The following is a 22,403-nucleotide window of genomic DNA, read 5'->3' on the forward strand; positions in this document are numbered from 1 at the left end:
ATGTACTAAACCAACTTGACCACATCTACCTAACCTATCTTACACAGTTTCCACTGCCGCATAGAGATTGGTCAATGGTCAGGGAAATCAGTATCTTTTATTTTTCATAAGTTTTTATTTTTGTAATTACCTCCAAAAGAATTATGAGTTTAAATTGGCAACCAGCCACCAGTTATGTTAAATAGGTGCAATTAAAGCATACAGTTTTTAATTTCCATTAATATGCAGTACAATACTATACAGTACATATAAACACAGAAATGTTCCCACACACTAGCCTGCATAACAGTACACTGCTCACCACAGAATGGTCTCAGAAGCCTGTGTTAGCAATTCAGCATCTTTCAATGCTATGAAAAAATACCTTAATTTTTTGTAAAAGGGGGGTTTTCGTTAGTACAGGTTGTACCTCTTTTTTTTTTTTTTCTTATCTGAATTATTATTATTATTACAGGAGTATTAAATTTTTGCCCCTCAGGCCCCAATGTGGGTCAGTGACCTATGCCCGGGTGGGCTAATCCCCTTAAAAAAAAATAAAAAGTCGCGGGAAATTAAGGTTTGTTTACATCCGGCAGTTCGGCTGCTCTCTCTCTCTCTCTCTCTCTCTCTCTCTCTCTCTCTCTCTCTCTCTCTCTCTCTCTCTCTCTCTCTCTCTCTCTCTCTCTCTCTCTCTCTCTCTCTCTCTCTCTCTCTCTCTCTCTCTCTCTCTCTCTCTCTCTCTCTCTCTCCTCTCCTCTCTCTCTCTCTCTCTCTCTCTCTCTCTCTCTCTCTCTCTCTCTCTCTCTCTCTCTCTCTCTCTCTCTCTCTCTCTCTCTCTCTCTCTCTCTCTCTCTCTCTCTCTCTCTCTCTCTCTCTCTCTCTCTCTCTCTCTCTCTCTCTCTCTCTCTCTCTCTCTCTCTCTCTCTCTCTCTCTCTCTCTCTCTCTCTCTCTCTCTCTCTCTCTCTCTCTCTCTCTCTCTCTCTCTCTCTCTCTCTCTCTCTCTCTCTCTCTCTCTCTCTCTCTCTCTCTCTCCTCTCCTCTCTCTCTCTCTCTCTCTCTCTCTCTCTCTCTCTCTCTCTCTCTCTCCTCTCTCTCTCTCTCTCTCTCTCTCTCTCTCTCTCTCTCTCTCTCTCTCTCTCTCCTCTCTCTCTCTCTCTCTCTCTCTCTCTCTCTCTCTCTCTCTCTCTCTCTCTCTCTCTCTCTCTCTCTCTCTCTCTCTCTCTCTCTCTCTCTCTCTCTCTCTCTCTCTCTCTCTCTCTCTCTCTCTCTCTCTCTCTCTCTCTCTCTCTCTCTCTCTCTCTCTCTCTCTCTCTCTCTCTCTCTCTCTCTCTCTCTCTCTCTCTCTCTCTCTCTCCTCTCTCTCTCTCTCTCTCTCTCTCTCTCTCTCTCTCTCTCTCTCTCTCTCTCTCTCTCTCTCTCTCTCTCTCTCTCTCTCTCTCTCTCTCTCTCTCTCTCTCTCTCTCTCTCTTTTGTCTATACAGAGTACAACATTTAACCCTTCAATATATATGAGCAGTAAATAAGTGTTGCTTTCATATTCTTATGTAGAGTAATGACGATATATTTTCACATGTGCGCACTTACATACGAGCAGTCTCACTTTTTTTTTTTACCATTAATGGTTAGCTACTTATATTGTTCCATTTATTAACATTAAATAACATTACAGGTACTTCAAGCAACCATATTCATTTTTTACATTAATTTTACCACAGCTAAACTCAGGGTCTTATTTTCTTCAGTTTTTTATGTAGAACCAATCAGTCACTGGTTTCGTAAGCTTTAACATAAACAATGCCGGCCGCCGTCTTGTCTCCTCTAATATTCCACGTATTATTAATAAATTGTATTGTTAATTTTGCACACACATACATTAATTCAATAAAAACAAATTCAGAAACATTAATTCAAATATACAGTATATGAACAGTAAATAAGTGTTGCTTTCATATTCTTATGTAAAGTAATGACGATATGTTTTCACGTGTGCGCATGCGCACTTACATATGCGATCTCTCTTTTTCTTTACCATTATCGTTAGCTACTTCTATTGTTCCATTTATTAACATTAAATAACATTACTTAAAACAACCATATTAATTTTACTACAGCTACAACCAAGGTCTTATTTTCTTCAGTTTTATATGTAGAACCAGTCAGTCACTGGTTTTGTAATCAACGAAAACAATGCTGTGTCATTTCCTCGTGTGTTTTAATATTCTACGTATTATTAATGAATTGTATTGCTCATTTTGCACACATAAACATTAATTCAATAAAAAAGACATTCAGTAATAAACAATAATGAATCTTTTGTACATAAGAGAAATGACGCTGTTTACACGATTATGCACGTCGTCTGCACGTTGGCGGGCCGTTCAAACCCGTCGAAATTCAAGTTTCCGCCGTCAAAATTTTTATTTATTTATTTTTTTGTGTTCCAATAAAATACGTTAAGAATTAAAAACTCGCAAAATTTGAGAAGCTACTATACGACATTTAACCCTTCAATATGTCTTCAAAGAGACCATGACGAAGAGAAAGTGGTGCTAGTGCTTCCAGGCATAAGCACAAGTCACTATCTATCCAGGAAAAGGGTGAATTTCCATGGTCCGGCAATTTCCATGGTCCAGCACCGGTCAGGTCCCGAGGTTGCCGGACTAGAGAGGTACAACCTGTATATCAAAGTGCTGGAACAATTTTTTTTTCGTATAAGCGGATTTTCGTAAATCAAAACACACCTGTACAGTGGACAGAGGCAACCCCTCCAGAGATGCAGAAAATATAAAAAAGGCATAAAAGTAGAATTATGCAAAACGTATTCCTGTAACAGAAGAGGCTTTGAGAGGGGAGGGGAGATGTGAGCGGGGGGGTTGTGGTCAGGCCTGGTAGGCCGGGCCCACAGTCGGCTCTCACACCAAGGATAATCCTATATGAGTGGAGAGGTAGAGGAAGGCTGTTAACTGGGGAATAGGACTAACAAACAACAACTTAATATGGGATAGTTATTATATATAGGGCTCACTGTATTACTGCATAATACCACAGACATATGACAATGTTTTAGTCAACACAAGGGAATTGAGAACTAATTCTAACAGTTCTTCATTTATGAACAACGTTACCCAAAATGAGCAGTTACACTCTTAAAACAACCTATCTGCCTAGCTAGCTAACCAAGGGGTCATATGACTCACAATACATTTCGGGAAATGGATAAAACCTAATAGGTACTCACATTATAACCCGTCATGTGAGGAGATGACCCCTACACGTCCACACTACACTAATTCCAAACACAGACTCTGCTTTTCAAACTACCTCAGCCCGCAAAGAGATGCTATAACTTTCATGACGTTACATCTCAAGGCTTTCTCATTGGTCCCGGTATTCCTAGGGCATTTCTATTGGCTCGAACTTGGCTGGAACTCTCAGGCGGGGACCCCCCTTCCCCCCTCCCTTTTTTTTTTTAAGGTAAGAAAGCTTATATCTTTAGGAGAAATTTTCAGAATTTGGTGCTAAGGCAGGACCACTTACTTAAAGTATTACCCTGCTACATTCTATATTTATAACTAATAAAATGAATGAAACTAGCCTAACTAACCAAACCTAACCTAATAGGTCCAGTGTACCTACACGAGATCACTGAGATGAAGGTACTGTAATATGATGTCGGGTGGTGGCACTGAGTTCATTAATTGGGGTTAAAAGAAGTCTTTAAATTTTCATGATGTAAGAGAGCATTTTATGTTATATGGTGCAATGTCTTATAGTCGGTAGTGAGGTGTGCAAACTATCAGGATGCAAAATGGTGCTTGTGAGCAACAGGTTTGTAATACTTGGTCTAGACAACTGCATAACCCAATCCTAATTCTGAGCAACCAAATGTTTCCCATCTTATTTTCTATACAAACTGTTAAAAAAGGAGCACCTTAACCTAACCTAAAATAATGCACTTCTTCCTAGGAGAGGTCTGGTAGGCGATTAGGTAAGGTTTTGTTGGCTGATTTATCTTATTTAAGATAATTCAGTCTCTGGTTGCCTGATAATGGCCACTGCATGGAGGTGAATCATCGGTGCTGGTTCATGTTTGGGAAAAAAATGGAAAAACAAACATAGAAAATTTTATTTCCTCTAACCTTTTATTGGCATTTGAGGTTAAGAAACAAATATTACAGAAGAAGTCCAAAAATCCGGACTGCTTGGGGATTGGGTCGGTCCGGATTTTCGGATTTTCCGGATTCTCAGGCAGTACTTTTAAAATTCAAATTTAAGGAGGAATAAAGAAGAGATGAACAGGTACATTTTGAGAGTTTATTCATAAGCAAGTAAAGCATGCTTCATTTATCAAAACGAGCAGTTTTAAAGAAAAATAAAGTCAACACTTGACAAAAATGTAAACAAACTGTCTAATACCATGACGAGTCTTAAAATTCCTAAGCCATCCATCACTAAATGCTCACTCTGATTCAATGTTTATTTGCTCCTTAAAAGACTTTGCTTTGGCAATAAGCATCAGCCCATAAATTGCCATACCTTCTGATCGTTTTAACAAAAACCATTTGTGCAACACTTTATCAAGATTTTCTAATTTGGGCCAACGTAAACTTTTTCTTTCAGCAATTTTATTATAAGGGTCAGAAGAAGCTGTGAATTCTAGAATTTTATTCTTTGCCTTTTTTATATCATAATTTGTAGACTTTCCAATGTCGTATGTTTCCATTAGATCAGTATTGCTCACACCACGTTCTAGTTTCTTAATTATTTCAAGTTTGTCACTCAATTTCAATGTGTTCTTCTTTCTCTTCACACAACGAAGTTTATCTACTTTAGGAGCCATTATTATGGGCTTGTACTCTGTAAATGGAAAGAGTAGGACTCAAAATTACATACGTTGTCACAGTTTGATTGCTTGTTTTAAAGTGGCGATTGCGTGGTCGCTTGTTGTCGCTGTGTAGCTGTGGCGTTCAGGCATGCACACATACACACAAAAGATTTATAGTGCCACAAATTTTACATTTGAGGACAAGCTAATTACAAAACTAACAAAATTAGCTACCTATAATTTACAATTACTTTTATTATTAGAATTATGTAAATTAATTTTTTTAAAGGAACGCCATTCATTCACGTAACCCACAAAAGCCCGCTAAATTTAAAAAGTTTTATAGTTTTCCAAAAGTCCGGATTCTCGGGTGGTCCGGATTTCTGGCATCCGGATTTTTGGACTTTTACTGTTTTTGAGATATGTTTTCCTTAAGAGTCTCATTCTTCCAGTACCATATGATGATGTAAGTTGCTGTACAATATTTCAATTGTGGTAGTTTATTGTCATGAATAAAAATATTTAAATAAATGAAATTTACCTTCACCACACCCCAACTCCTATGAACCTAAAGTATTCTATTACAAGCACCATCAGATACTTAGCTCAGATTCTTAACAGGAAAGGGTTATGAAACCTTATTTTCTTGAATATGACGAGAATCTATCAATGTTGGATTTCCTTGCTACGCCGGTACACAATTAGCAATACTGTACACTTACGCCAAGCAGCTGAGTTGTCCTATCAACTCAAGCAAACCAATAATCATGATGCATCATGAATTGATACGGTACATTACAAACATTCTTGGTCACTGTCTTGTGAAAAATCACAACTCTACTGCATCTCCTTTACTTTAAATGTGATAAGGAAGGAACAAATAAATCATGGTGTGGTTAAAACTATGTGAACCAGTCTCAGATTACATTATATTACTGTAATTGGGAAATGACAGCCAATTTTGGTGCTTCTAAAGTAATAAATACAGTACTCCTTATTTTATACTGTAATTATACATAGATGTTAATGAGTTGAATTATACAGTACAGTATCTTGTTGTGTCTCTGTATGATCCAAAAATTTATGTTCAAGAACAGTAATGATTTTTTTCTGCTACTCTACAGGACAAATGGGGAAGAACACAGTAAACAATCGAAAGAAAAAGTTAGCAAAATTACGCAAAAAGTCTGCTGCGACCCTTAACGTAGCATCACTGACAACAGATGAACTTTTAACCCGTGCTCAGGAACAAATAGATTGTTTCCATTATGAAAGAGCTCAGTACTTATGTCAAGAAGCCTTAAAACGAGATCCAGATAATGTATCAGCACTGGAGACATCATCAAGTTTATGTCTTGAAGTTGGAAACCTAGATGGAGCTAAACATTGCTTGGGACGAGCTATCACATTAAAATCAGAAGAAGGTTATGCAAAGTACATGTCCATGGCCCAGTTACTGGAAGGCAAAGAATCTCTCCAGTGCTATCAAAAGGGCATTGAAATTCTAACTAAAGTTATAACTGGGCTTCAACACTCAGTTAAAGAAAACAAAGCAAAATGCTCTGCGAATAATTCTAATGATATATCAGCTACAAAACCAGAAATGGCAGCAGATGAAAATGAATCTAAAGATGATAGTAAAGAGACAATTATTGGAGCTACAAAGACTGAAAATGACCCACTCCCCTCAAGTTCCTTGGTAGAACCTGAAGGCAATATGGCAGACCTTGTTCGGCAACTTTCTACTGCAAATTGCTCTGTGGCAGAACTATTTATGACAGATTTATGTGATGAAGAAGGTGCAGAGGAACAGTGTCGTTCTAGTATAACCAATGCCATTCAAGCTGATTCCAACAATCCAGAGGCATATCAGCTTATGGTAAGTAGCACAATATTTTTTTTTCATAAATCTCTGAATTAATATAAAATTAGAAAAGTTACTACCATACTGTATTACACATTATTTTAATGTCATACTTGTTTATATCCTCTCCACCACCATATTTGCATCCTGTAAAAGGAACAAGTCTATAATATCCCTATTAATATGTAATAAGGATTACAGTATCAACCCCTTTCTTATTATTATGTTTTTGTATATCAATTAAGACTACTAAAATAAGCTTATCAGTCGTCATTTAGAATAAATATATATTTTTTTAAGTCAGTATGGTTTTAGGATATGGAAGCTATTGATTAAGATTTACAAATCAGCCATGGCAATTGTGTTATCTATACAATGTTTTAACATTACTAAGGGCATATCTGTCTGCACGGACTATGTTAGCCCTTGAATAATCACACATTAGATTATCTGCTTTTGCTTCCCCTCTGTCACATCACTGCAGCTGATAGTTGTTGGCAGTCATAGAATTTTTTTTATTTTGTATATACAGTCAACCCTCACTTTACGCGGTTAATGTAACCCACAGGGTACCGCGGAAAGTGAGAAACGCGTAAAGTGAATAACATAACATATGGGATTAAATGAAATAGAGGCCAGCTGACCCCCAAACTCCACTTTTTCCAACACAATACCTATGTTCTAGTAAAAATAACATCTTAATTTTATGATGGTACATGCACACAATTAATACTTTAGAGAAATGGAGAAATACAGTCGCCAAGTTAATGTCCATTCAAATAATGGACACGACTCCCTCCCCCTCTTCTCACACTACACTGCTGGCTCTTCCCTCTGAGAAATTTTGGGGGGAAAACCAGGTATAGTAATAAATAATAATCAAAAAAAAGGTAGGATAATATAATTGACATTGCTGGATTCCTTGTAAGACCAGGAATATTTTGAATATAAATGTCATATATTTTTCACAAAAGATAACATATTTACTCAGATTAAACATTTTATCTAAAATTTGTATGTCTAATGCAAAATATATGATGTTTATATTCAAAATGATCACCAAATTGTAAGAATTCCAGCAATGTAAATTATATTCTGGCCGGGTAATTTGTATGAATTTTATGAGCTAAAACAAATATCTTCAGTTAATAAAAAAAAAATATTCTTCGCGACACTATCTGTCAATCAAAGTACCCCACCTTGCCTTCCCCCCTCTTCCAACCGCGCGGTCAGTCCCAACCCTCCCCCCCCACCCCCCACCAATCCTCCCTTCAAGAGAAAGGTTGGGTGAAAAAAATAAATTTTAACATTTTGTATTAAATAATACCTCAGATTAAAGTTAGGATAATATAATTGACATTGCTGGATTCCTTGTAAGACCAGGAATATTTTGAATATAAACGTCATATATTTTGCACAAAAGATAACATACTTACTCAGAGTGAACATTATATCTAAAAATTTTATGTCTAATGCAAAATATATGATGTTTATATTCAAAATGATCATCAAATTGTAAGAATTCCAGCAATGTAAATTATATTCTGGCCGGGTAATTTGTATGAATTTTATGAGCTAAAATAAAAATCTTCAGTTAATAAAAAAAAAAAATTCTTCACACGGTAACAGATGGTCGGTCGCCGGTCCCTCCCTCCCTCCCCCCCACCCCCCACCAACGTCCCTACTAGATAAATGTGTGGGAATACCAGACTGTTTACCTTTTTAGTAATAAATAATAAATCAGACTAAAGTTAGGATAATATAATTGACATTGCTGGATTCCTTGTAAGACCAGGAATATTTTGAATATAAATATCATATATTTTGCACAAAAGATAACATATTTACTCAAGAGTAAACATTATATCTAAAATTTGTATGTCTAATGCAAAATCTATGATGTTTATATTCAAAATGATCATCAAATTGTAAGAATTCCAGCAATGTAAATTATATTCTGGCCGGATAATTTGTATGAATTTTATGAGCTAAATTAAAAAAAATTATACTTCACCGTGTAAAGGGGTACACCCACGGACTGTGAGCATCCTGGGTTCTGGCAGGGCACCGCGTAAACGTGGAAACGCGGAATGTGGGACTGCGTAAAGTGAGGGTTGACTGTATATATATATATATATATATATATATATATATATATATATATATATATATATATATATATATATATATATATATATATATATATATATATATATATATATATATATATATATATATATATATATATATATATATATATATATATATATATATATATATATATATATATATATATATATATATATATATATATATATATATATATATATATATATATATATATATATTGATACAATCACACGTGAAAAGGGACACAACAGAGCACCTTAGCTTTTGTCTTTATTCAAGACATCTTCAGAGGCAATTGGATTACATGGACAGAGAGAGGCTTAAATATACAAGGTGACCTTAAAAACATGAGGTCAGGTCATAATGATGTCATCCACTAATCCCCACACCAACACACAGGTAGAGGAGCTTAAGAGAAGAGGGGTGACGTGACTAGTCAGGTCAAAAATAAGGGACCCACAAAATAACTATCATACATCTAGATCAAAGGTTTTCAAAGCATTCTTAACCTTGGGCCACTGACAAATAAATTTATGTAACATATTATCAGTTTTGAACTGACCATCACTAAGGTTTATTGATTTTAATTCCTTAATCAAACTAGCTTCAACCAGAAGTCTTTCTGTGACACAAGATGATTTAAATACTTCTAAGCTTTTTTCCCAAGCAATAGGGTGATTATTATTCCTAACATGAACGAACAAGGCACTGCTTTCAGATGCTGTTCTGATATTATATTTATGTTGTTTGATTCTGAGCTGCAGTGTTTTTCCTGTCTGTCCTACATAATTACAATTACATTTGCTACATGGAATACAATGAACACTTCCATTTACATTCAAAATTGGGCTATTCCTTATTAACATATTGGTAATGGTTGAGTCATACTTGAAAACAACTAACAGCTCTCTCAAATCAATCCCACTTTACCTTATATGTATGGATTGATCAAAACACACAAGCTTAACAATCCTTTACGTCCTATCGTGAGTTCTGTGGGTTCTGTTACTTACAAATTATCCAAGTGGCTGGTAAAGATGCTATCCCCTCTTACAGGCCAAATATCTAACTCACATATACACAATAGCAGTGATTTAATTGATAAACTTAAGAAACACAATGAACCTTGCGAATTAATAAGTTTTGATGTAAATTCACTGTTCACTAGAGTACCTGTGAAAGACCTACTTTCATTTCTTAAAGATAAATTACAACTGTTAGATTTAACTATTGAACATGATACTTTCCTGAAATTGATAGAGTTATGCGTAACTGACAATGTGTTTAGAGCAAATGGGAAGTTCTACAAGCAAATATTTGGCATGAGCATGGTTAATTGTCTTTCTGCTCCTCTAGCCTGTATTTATATGGAGTTTTTTGAGTCTAGATTACTACCCAATATAGTGGACTTTATTCCTCCATGGTATAGATATGTAGATGATGTTCTTTGTCTTTGGCCCAGAAACAGTGACCCATTGGAATTTTTAGACAAGCTTAATGATATTGTCCCAAGTATCACATTCAAAATTGAAAGAGAAATAAATGGATCCCTTCCATTCCTTGATATGCTTATCATGAGAAATGGCCAAAACTATAAATTTAAGGTACGTATACAGAAAGCCCACACAGGTAGACAGTTTCATTCACTTTTTATCAAATCACCTGGAGTCTACCAAAATGTCAGTTTTTTCTGCTATGTTCTTAAGATGTCTGCGTATTTGTGACTCTGAATTTATTGACGATGAATTGAAACACATTCGTTCCATTGCACAGAAACTCGGGTACCCTTCTGTGTTTGTTGAGCGTTGTTTTAAAAGGGCTAAAAAATCCTTTCATTCCTCTCAAACCAGACAAATTCCTACACTTAAGAATATTTTGGCTCTGCCCTATCGTAATGAATTTGTCCCGTTAGTTCGGTCCCTCAAGCTTCTAAATATTAATGTTGTTTTCAAGTATGACTCAACCATTACCAATATGTTAATAAGGAATAGCCCAATTTTGAATGTAAATGGAAGTGTTTATTGTATTCCATGTAGCAAATGTAATTGTAATTATGTAGGACAGACAGGAAAAACACTGCAGCTCAGAATCAAACAACATAAATATAATATCAGAACAGCATCTGAAAGCCGTGCCTTGTTCGTTCATGTTAGGAATAATAATCATCCCATTGCTTGGGAAAAAAGCTTAGAAGTATTTAAATCATCTTGTGTCACAGAAAGACTTCTGGTTGAAGCTAGTTGATTAAGGAATTAAAATCAATAAACCTTAGTGATGGTCAGTTCAAAACTTATAATATGTTACATAAATTTATTTGTCAGTGGCCCAAGGTTAAAATTTTTTTGAAAACCTTTGATCTAGATGTATGATAGTTATTTTGTGGGTCCCTTATTTTTGACCTGACCTGACTAGTCACGTCACCCCTCTTCTCTTAAGCTCCTCTACGTGTGTGTTGGTGTGGGGATTAGTGGATGACATCATTATGACCTGACCTCATGTTTTTAAGGTCACCCTGTATTTCGTCCATGTAATCCAGTTGTTTGAAGATGAATAAAGATTTAAAGAAGTTGCTGTATTTTATCAAATTTATTTATACATGTTATTGTGATTTACATGAAATATATATATATATATATATATATATATATATATATATATATATATATATATATATATATATATATATATATATATATATATATATATATATATTTCATGTAAACTAATAATGAAAACGTGGATGATAAATCTTGATAAAATCACGGAAAATGGAAACAACGGAGTACCTTAGCTTGCTTTTTTAATTATATATATATATATATATATATATATATATATATATATATATATATATATATATATATATATATATATATATATATATATATATATATATATATATATATATATATATATATATATATATATATATATATATATATTTTTTTTTTATCAAGATTTATCTTATCCATGTTTTCATTGTGATTTACAGGAAATATATATATATATATAATATATATATATATATATATATATATATATATATATATATTTTTTTTTTTATATCAAGATTTTATCTTATCCCATGTTTTCATTTATATATATATATAATATATATATATATATATACACATTTACATACATATATATACATATACATATATGGCTATATATATATATATATATATATATATATATATATATATATATATATATATATATATATATATATATATATATATATATATATATATATATATATATATATATATATATATATATATATATATATATATATATATATATATATATATATATATATATATATATATATATATATATATACACACAGTAAAACCTTGATTAACCGACCCTCGATTAACCGACTTCCGGATTAACCGACGATCCCGTACCCCTAAAAAAAATAATATATATTTTTTTTTTTTTACGGGGATTAGCCCACCCGGGCACAGGTCACTGACCCACATCGGGGCCTGGGGAGCGATAATGTAATAATAATGATAATAATAATAATAATACAGTAATAATAATAATAATAAAGAGCCATAAAGAAATGTAAAAATGAAAAAATCAAGAGTGAGAAACAATATACTGTACCTGTATGTATGTTGTGTTGTCAATAGTAAGTGAAACAATTGAGACCCTGCAATTGTGTGTAAATGAGGCAGAAAGTCAGATCAGCAACCTGGGACTTGGTCACAATTTTCGTGATGCCATATGTTCTTTGACTTTTCCATTTTTTATTCAAGGTTTCTGTGCTGGTTCATATTTATTTACTAAAGTGGTTAATGTTTTAAAGCAAAGCACAAGAACAAAATATACCATACAGAAAAATTAGGTCAAATAAGAATGAGCCAAGGTGGATGACCAGAAAACTTAAACATGACATAGGAATAAAGAAAGGAATATATATAAGAAATTAAAGGGAGGGGAGGAGCAGCTCAGAAACAGGTATAATGAACTATCTAGGAATGTTAAGAAAAATGTAAGGAAAGCAAAGAGAGACTATGAAATCAAAATAGCAAGAGAATCCAAGGCGAATCCCAAGGGATTTTTCCAGGTATATAGGACAAAGGTCAAGGACAAAGTTGGGCCTTTAAAGTCAGGGAGGGGAGAATTGATAAATGGCAGTGAAGAAATAAGCAAAGCATTGAACAGCTACTTCTTATCAGTTTTCACAGAAGAAATTTGAGATGAAATTCCGGAGGTGGAACTGATATTTAAGGGAAAGGAAGAAGAGAAATTAAAGAATATCACTATCAGAAAAGAGGATGTTCTTTAGAAGATAAATAAACTAAAGAATACAAAATCCCCAGGGCCGGATGAAATTTTTCCTCTAGTCTTAAAAGAGTGTAGGGAACAGATTAGCGGACCCCTCGTAAACTTATTTACAAAATCATTAGACACTGGAGTTGTGCCAGAGTTGTGGAAACAGGCAAATGTAGTACCCATATTCAAAAAGGGAGACAGAGCATCAGCGTCAAATTACCGGCTGATCAGTTTGACGTCAGTAGTGGGGAAATTTCTTGAATCAATTATAGCAGATAGCATCCAATCGCATCTAGAAAAAAGCAAATTAATCTACGACTCTCAACATGGGTTTACAAAGGGAAAATCTTGTCTAACAAATCAGCTAACGTATTTTAGGAAAGTCTTCGAGGTAGTAGACAATGACGAAAATCACGATGTTATTTACTTTAGCAAAGCATTTGACAGAGTACCGCATCAGAGGCTTCTGAGAAAAATTAAGGCTCATGGTATCGAGGGGAAAGTTTTAAATTGGATAAAATCATGGCTCACCGATGGAACGCAGAGGGTCAGCGTAGACGGTGTTAAATCTGAGTGGGGCCATGTAACCAGTGGGGTTCCCCATGGGTCAGTACTAGGCCCACTCTTGTTCATAATCTACATAAACGATCTAGATATTGGGATCAGCAGTGATATAAGCAAGATTGCGGATGACACCAAAATAGGGCGGCAAATTAATTTAGGGCAGGATGCAAATGCATTACAGGAAGATCTAAATAAACTGCAGGGGTGGTCTGAAAAATGGCAAATGAAATTCAACACCAGCAAGTGCAGCGTACTTAATATTGGAAGAACAAATACTGATAATGTATACAGCCTTAACAACATCAACCTAGAGAAGTCGACTTGTGAAAGAGACCTAGGGGTACTTGTAAGCCCGGACCTACGGCCTAGAAAACAGTGCGTTAATGTTCGAAAAAAGGCAAACAGAGTATTGGGTTTTATATCTAGAAGTGTAAGTAACAAGAGTGCAGAGGTCTTATTGCAACTATATCTTGCGCTAGTCAGGCCGCACCTCAATTATGCGGTTCAGTTCTGGTGCCCCTATTATAGAATGGATATAAATTCACTAGAGTCGGTGCAGCGAAGAATGACAAAAATGATTCCGGGACTTAGAAACCTTCTATATCAGGATAGGTTAAAGAAACTTAACTTGCATTCCCTAGAAAGACGAAGAGTGCGGGGAGATATGATAGAAGTATTTAAGTGGGTGAATCAATAAAGGGGATATAGATAAAGTTCTTATAATATCCGAGCAGGATAGGACTCGGAGCAACGGATTCAAGTTGGATAAGTTTAGGTTTAGGAGGGAGATAGGAAGAAACTGGTTCACAAATAGGGTGGTGGACGAGTGGAACAAGCTTAGCAACTTTGTAGTAAGTGCGGGAACTCTGGAAAGTTTCAAAAGGAGGCTAGATAGATTCATGGATGATAGAGAGTGGTAGTAACTCTCGACAGGAGCTGCCATGCACAGGCCAACCGGCCTATTGCAGACTCCTTATTTTCTTATGTTCTTATGTTCTTAAATGAACAAAAATGAATACTAGAGGAACTTATATGAGGTAGGTTAGGGATAGGTACTTTGAAAATGTATGTTATTTCCGTAGACTTTATTTAACATTAACCGACCTTTTTGATTATCCGTCGGCCCCTTCCCCCCCAATATATGGGCGGTTAATCGAGGTATTATTATTATTATTATTATATACAGTCAACCCTCACTTTACGCGGTTAATTCAACCCACAGGGTACCGCGGAAAGTGAGAAACACGTAAAGTGAACAACATAACATATGGGATTAATTGAAATAGAGACCGGGCCGACCCCCAAACTCCACTTTTTGACGACACGCAACTATGTTGTAGTAAAAATATTATCTTAATTTTATGATGGTATGCACACACAATTAATAATTAAGAGAAATATCAATAATATTAGGTTTTTTAACACTTACATTAGTAGAAAAGATGGCTGGGCACACAGGGATGGGCAGTTGCTTCCGAGGCAGAGGGCAGATTATTGGCCCTCACCTGTATCACTTGTATCAATTGTACCACTATCCACCACAAAGGCTTGCAGGGCCTCGTTGTCAAACCCCTCAAAGTCCATATAAATCCATATCCTCACTATAATTATCACTATCACTGGCTTGGGCCGGCTGTGGTGGGTGGCGGGTGAAGAACTCGGTAATGTTTTGATGACTGGGCGACCTTATGCACACCATGCTCGCGCCGCTTACACAACATGGCGGGAGGTTTGAATCCAAAAATGGCGCGGCTCGCCAGCCGCTCTCCGTGTAAAGGGGTACACGCACAGCGGAATGTGAGCATTCCTGTTTCGGCAGGGTACCGCGTAAACGTTGAAACGCGGAAAGTGGGACCGCGTAAAGCGAGGGTTGACTATATATATATATATATATATATATATATATATATATATATATATATATATATATATATATATATATATATATATATATATATATATATATATATATATATATATATATATATATATATATATGTATATATATATGCTGATAACCACAAGGAAAGAAGAAAACACGAAGTTCCCAAGCGCTTTCGTGTAATTCACATCTTCAGGGGTGAGTACAGACTAAAGAGAAGTACAAAACAAGGTGTATATATACAGAGGAGGGTGAGACCAGGTCCACAATGGTCAGGTATTAGGTAATGACCCTACTAATCTTTAAATAGCACCGCAACGGTCGGTAGTCAGGTCAGAGGGTAAGGTGACCCAACCTTCTCACCTGGTTACAAATCTTCTTAATTACAAAATTGTCCAGTTTGTACATGCCATTACTCAAATTCATGTTGAATGCTTCGGTATGTTTAATGAGACTAGATTCTATGATGTTCCTACTATCAATTGAATTACAAGGTAATATTGAGGAGGCATTATCTCGGTCAATGAAATGCTTGTTATCCCTCAAATGAACAAACAGAGCATTGGATTCCTGGCCTGTTCTAACACTATATTTATGTTGTTTAAGTTTAGTTACAAGATCTTTTCCTGTCTGGCCTAAGTAAAACATATTACATTCCTTGCAAGGAACTTTATAAATGCAACCAATTGTGTTGTTGGGGGAGTTCTTGATTAACATTTGTTTAACAGTGCATGAGTTTTTAAATGCCACATTGACGTTCCAGGTTTTTAGTTGTAAAGGAATGTGTGAGAAATTTTTGTGAAATGGTAATATTAAGATATTCTTATGGTCATGGGTGGGCTTGGGATCAGTTCTATAAAAAGTTTTCTTAGTAATGCTTAGGCATTTGTCTATGAAAGATCTAGGGTATTTAAGGTTTGAGCCAATATTATAGATATATTTATGTTCCTCGTCAATGAATTCCGGACTGCAAAGTCTGGTTTAGATATGTTGATGATGTACAGTAATACCCCGCTTAACGCGGTTTCGCTTAGCACGTTTTACCGTATACGCGGTGCCTCGCCAGAGCCGAACTTTCACTTAACGCGGGTTTTTTCCACGTATACGCAGTGAGTGTCCGGCTCGAGACGCTATTTTTAGATTCGCCCCACCCGCCTGCCTGCCTGCTCTCGCCTCTCCCTCCTCCTCCCTCCCTCCTGCCTCCCTCCGCCTGGGCAAGCCGCGCTGTAAGGTTGCGCAGTGTGTGTCTTCTACTAACGTAAGTGTTACACCTAACTTTTAATTTTCCTAACCTAACCTTTATTTTTCCTAACTTAACCCTTATTTTTTTCCTAACCTAACCTCTTCTATATTACTTGTTTGTTCATACCATCATAAAGTTAAGATAAAATTTTTACTACAACATAGTTATGTGTCGTCAAAAAGTGGAGTTTGGGGGTCGGGCTAGTTTCTATTGGAATTAATCCCATATGTTCTGTTGTTCACTTAGCGCGGTTTTCACTTAACACGGAACCCTGTGGGTTTTATTGACTGCGTTAAGCAGGGTACTACTGTATTATGTCTGGCCATGTAATGAGGACCTAAAAGCTTTCCTGCCACAACTTAACAACTTAGCCCCCTCGATCAAATTCACTGTGGAATTAGAGCAAGACTGTAAATTGCCATTCCTAGACTGCCTGATACACAGAATAGGTAACACTTTTAAGTTCAGTATTTATAGAAAACCTACTAATGTGTGTTCATACATTCATTATTATTCTGCCCACCATAATAGAGTCAAACAGTCAGTATTTTCAACAATGTTTTTACGTGCTTTGAGAATTTGCAGTCCAGAATTCATTGATGAGGTATATAAATATATCTATAATATTGGCTCAAACCTTAAATACCCTAGATCTTTCATAGACAAATGCCTAAACATTACTTAGAAAACTTTTTATAGAACTGATCCCAAGCCCACCCATGACCATAAGAATATCTTAATATTACCATTTCACAAAAATTTCTCACACATTCCTTTACAACTAAAAACCTGGAACGTCAATGTGGCATTTAAAAACTCATGCACTGTTAAACAAATGTTAATCAAGAACTCCCCCCAACAACACAATTGGTTGCATTTATAAAGTCCCTTGCAAGGAATGTAATATGTTTTACTTAGGCCAGACAGGAAAGATCTTGTAACTAGACTTAAACAACATAAATATAGTGTGCGGACAGGCCAGGAATCCAATGCTCTGTTTGTTCATTTGAGGGATAACAAGCATTGCATTGACTGGGATAATGCCTCCTCAATACTACCTTGTAATTCAATTGATAGTAGGAACATCACAGAATCTAGTCTCATTAAACATACCGAAGCATTCAACATGAATTTGAGTAATGGCATGTACAAACTGGACAATTTTGTAATTAAGAAGATTTGTAACCAGGTGAGAAGGTTGGGTCACCTTACCTTCTGACCTGACTACCGACCATTGTGGTGCTATTTAAAGATTAGTAGGGTCATTACCTAATACCTGACCATTGTGGACCTGGTCTCACCCTCCTCTGTATATATACACCTTGTTTTGTACTTCTCTTTAGTCTGTACTCACCCCTGAAGATGTGAATTACACGAAAGCGCTTGGGAACTTCGTGTTTTCTTCTTTCCTTGTGGTTATCAGCATATACCCGGTACCTAGATCACGCGCACCTACAGTGATTTACTTGCATATATATATATATATATATATATATATATATATATATATATATATATATATATATATATATATATATATATATATATATATATATATATATATATATATATATATATATATATACTGTACAGTGATTCCTCGGTTAATGAATTACCTTCCATAAGAATCTTCAATTCAGTTAACAGAAAAAAATTTGGTTAACGAAATTTTTACGAAATCATGTCAACATGTTTTCGCTTGCTCACCAGCTGGAATATTAGTCCGCCAATACAGTAATCGGTTCTAGGGCTTAAATTCGTTCCCATTTGAGTAAATATCAAGAAGGTTGTACTATTCAATAATTTTCCAAGTTTTATATTAAAATTTTTAGTAATTTTAACACTTATTTAACATACAGTAATACCCCTCTTTACGCGGTTTCACTTTCCGCGATTTCGCATTTACGCGGTACCTCGCCAGAACCGGACTTTCACTTTACGCGGTGCATCTACTCATATACGCGGGAAGAGGCGCGGGCAGGATGCGCACAAAGTCGCCTAGTCATCAAAACATTACCGAGTTCTTCACCCGCCACCCACCACAGCCGGCCCAAGTCAGTGATAGTGAGGATATGGACTTATATGGACTTTGAGGGGTTTGACAAAGAGGCCCTGCAAGCCTATGTGGTGGATAGTGATACAATTGATACAAGTGATACAGGTGAGGGCCAATAATCTGCCCTCTGCCTCGGAACCAACCCCCCCATTCCTGTGTGCCTAGCCATCTTTTCTATTAATGTAAGTGTTAAAAAAACTAATATTATTGATATTTCTCTTAATTATTAATTGTGTGTGCATACCATCATAAAATTAAGATGTAATTTTTACTACAACGTAGGTATTGTGTCTGAAAAAGTGGAGTTTGGGGGTCGGGCCAGTCTCTATTGGAATTTATCCCATATGTTCTGTTGTTCACTTTACGCGGTTTTCACTTTCCGTGGTACCCCATGGGTTCAATTGACCGCGTAAATCGGGGTACTACTGTATAATTGCAGTACAGGAAACTAGTTTTTGGTGTGCCAATCAGCCACTTGACTCACCCAGCAAGGCTAATTTTTTGCCACAAGGAATGAGTTGTGATGCTTTAGTAGAGCACAAGACAGTCCCTCAATAGTATTAGTCATGAAGTTTTTATCAAAACATTATTCTGTAAGAGTATTCTTGAAAATTTTCTGTTTCAGTTGCCACTGTAGAATTGGTATCATTGGTCCACCTAGTACAGTTGCACATATTGAAATTCTGATAACATACTCAAGCAATTGAGTTGCCTTATATTATTTTGCTTAACCTTGATTTCAGTGCTAATTATGATGTAACTAACACCATATTTTGTACAACAGGCCAGTTTTCTTTTGGTGAAGCAAAATTTAGAAGAAGCAAAGACATTTATAACAAATTCAATAGAAATCTGGCTTCCAAAATATAAAGAGGTGGATGAAGGCAAGGCAACAGCTGGTACTTTTGATCCAGTAGAAGTGTGTCCTCTGTCATACACAACACGTCTCAGCACAGCAAGAATTCTCATCGAAGTAGCGGATCATAAGCATGCTGTGGAGGTTCTTGAGGGACTGACAGAAGAAAATGATGAAGTAAGAGTACTTTAAGGGAATACTGTATGTGTTTGGGAGGGGTGTAGAGACCTTGGTGTTACTGAGTAATGAATCAACAGCTTCATTATTTTCATCCTCACACACTTGTGATGTAAATCAGAAATGCGAAATCTTTTGCTATCATAATGAAAACATGAACATGAAGAACAAGTTTGGGGATATAAAATCCTCCTTGCCACATGACATCATGCAATGCGGTGGAAGATGTTGCTGAAATTTTCTGATATTGTTCTCTTCAAGATAATTATAAGAGAATAACACAGAATAGTTATTTACCCTTAAAATATTAAAATATAAACACAGTAGATTAAATACTTAAGAACCGTAGTGACACTGCCAATCAGCTGCCTTGCTACAAACTGACCCTAGGTCTCAGTTGCAGGGTTAAAGTGAACAGACTATAGGTAGTGGAGCATTTTGACTGTTAAATATTAATTTTTAGTAAAGCAATGACACCTCTGTACAATATTGTGGGTTTGATATCCACTGTGCTTAAAGACTTTTGAGCAGCTTTATGCTACCATGATATTATTTACAGGTTGTAGATACTTGGTACCTGTTGGGATGGAGCAATTATTTGCAAGGAGGAGATCACAAAGACTCTGCCAAGTTTTACCTCCATCGTGCCATGCAGGTAATGTGAGGAAGAGAGAGAGTACTATATAATAAGAACTTGTTGGTTAAAGATATATTACAAAATATGCAAGTCCGCATCTTCATTTCACTCCCCACTCTCACAATATAGATAGCACTCCAAGTATGGAGTTGATGGTTTAAAAAAGCTAAAATGTATAATAGTAAGTCCTCGATATGTGCAAGTTCAGCATTTGCGAATTGACTCATATGCAAAGACCCTATTCCTACCAGGAATTAAGTTAATGCGAGCAAATTCACCCTTATGCAAGATGTCACACTCCCTGATATGGATTCCAACCCTGAGATGCTGCAGATGTCACTCCAACACCATCACTCACTATGTAAAACCTCTACCACCACCATCTCTTCTACACAAACTGATGTATCTGCTTTTATTGATAAGTACAATATGGTGTTGATTTATTTTATGGTTTATTTGTCTTGACCTGTGTTGAAAATGGGTCTGGAACATTTTCATTTTTGGGTTATGGAATGCATCTTATTTTTTCCTATTTAACTAACTATTCAATATTATGCAATTTCGGTTTATGCAAGGGTTTTCAGGAATGCATCCTTTGCATATATTGAGGACTTACTGTATTTGAGAAAGAATGTAATACAGCCTACCAATAAGTTTGATATAAGTTATGATACATGTCATGTAGTAATCTCTCCGTTAGCTGAAATCTTCAGTCCCCGAACTCTCCATTACCCGTTCCGAGCATGTGGGTCGACAGGTTGAGTGCTCATGAGCTACGATTGGCTACTACTCTCATGTGACTGCATGGGATGCCTATGATTGGCTGATGTATGTCACGGTCTATCTCCTCAAGCTCTAGCATCATGACACTCCAAGTTCATTGTCTGCTGCCATGTACAAGCTTGTTTGCTCACTCACTGCTGTTTTTGCATACAATCTGTTGTGCAGTACTGTATTGTATATTACTGTACCTGGATATAGTCAGTCTAGAAAATTGTTAAAGCAGTGTTAAGACAAATAAAGTGATTACAGTTATGTATACAGTGGTCCCTCGGTTAACGAGCACAATCCGTTCCAGCAGGTTGCTCGTTAACCGAAACCATTGTTTCAATGGGTTTTTGGGTAATTGGTTCCAGCTCACCAAAAATTGCCTAAAGTTAACAAAAAAGGTAGAAATGTACACTTACTTTGAGGTGTGTATGTAGAAGGCTCCTAGATGATGATGATGATGATGATGTGAATTTGAAGTTGGAGGTGGAGGAGGAGAAGGGAGAAGAGAAGGAAGTGGAGGTGGAGGAGAAGCATTTTACTGCTTCTTGGAAGGTGAGTCACCTTCCATGAAAATGTCAGGAACCTCTGGACTGACAGATTCTCCACCATGAACATCCTCTCTCCTTCTTGAAGTGGAAGGCTGAGGGCTAGCATCTTGTTCGCTCTGCCTTTTACTGAAGAAAGTGTCAATTGTGGTCTGTGGGGCATCTCTCCTCCTCATCATTAACTTATGTTTAAAGAAGGAGACCATTGTGTCCTCAACATGACACAAAGTTAGTTCAGATTTTTCCACATCTGGGTGCCTTGAAGCCAGTTTCCTGAACTTCTCCCAGTAGTAAATAACATCTTTCAACTCTGAAGTTGACATATGGTCATCACTTTCCTTTTGCTCCTCACCATTGTCAGCCTCTAACATCTCATCCAGTTGCTTCAAGTCTTCAGGAGTAAGTTCCTCCTCATGAGACATCACAAGCTCTTCGACATCATCATCCTCCACTTCAAGGCCCAATGACTGACCAATGGACATAATCTCCTGGTCCAACTCTGTTCCTTCCTCAAATCCCTCAAAATCATGGACTACTGATGGCCACAGTGCTTTCCATGAAGAATTGAGGAATCTAGTGGAGA

The 22,403-nt window shown here is 36.1% G+C and overlaps 1 protein-coding gene across 1 annotated transcript in view; it reads left to right on the top strand.

The window, feature by feature from the left end:
- Window positions 1-22,403, top strand: part of LOC121854394 (probable assembly chaperone of rpl4) — a 36,275-nt gene that overhangs the window by 6,889 nt on the left and 6,983 nt on the right. Inside the window, exons 2-4 of the mRNA XM_042349055.1 lie at window positions 5,930-6,684; window positions 19,619-19,867; window positions 20,427-20,522. Of these exons, the coding sequence (XP_042204989.1) occupies window positions 5,935-6,684; window positions 19,619-19,867; window positions 20,427-20,522 (1,095 nt within the window). The 5' untranslated portion in view covers window positions 5,930-5,934. The remainder of the gene's footprint in view (window positions 1-5,929; window positions 6,685-19,618; window positions 19,868-20,426; window positions 20,523-22,403) is intronic.

This window comes from Homarus americanus, unplaced genomic scaffold (genome assembly GCF_018991925.1).
Source record: "Homarus americanus isolate GMGI-L3 unplaced genomic scaffold, GMGI_Hamer_2.0 scaffold54443, whole genome shotgun sequence".
NCBI lineage: Eukaryota > Metazoa > Arthropoda > Malacostraca > Decapoda > Nephropidae > Homarus > Homarus americanus.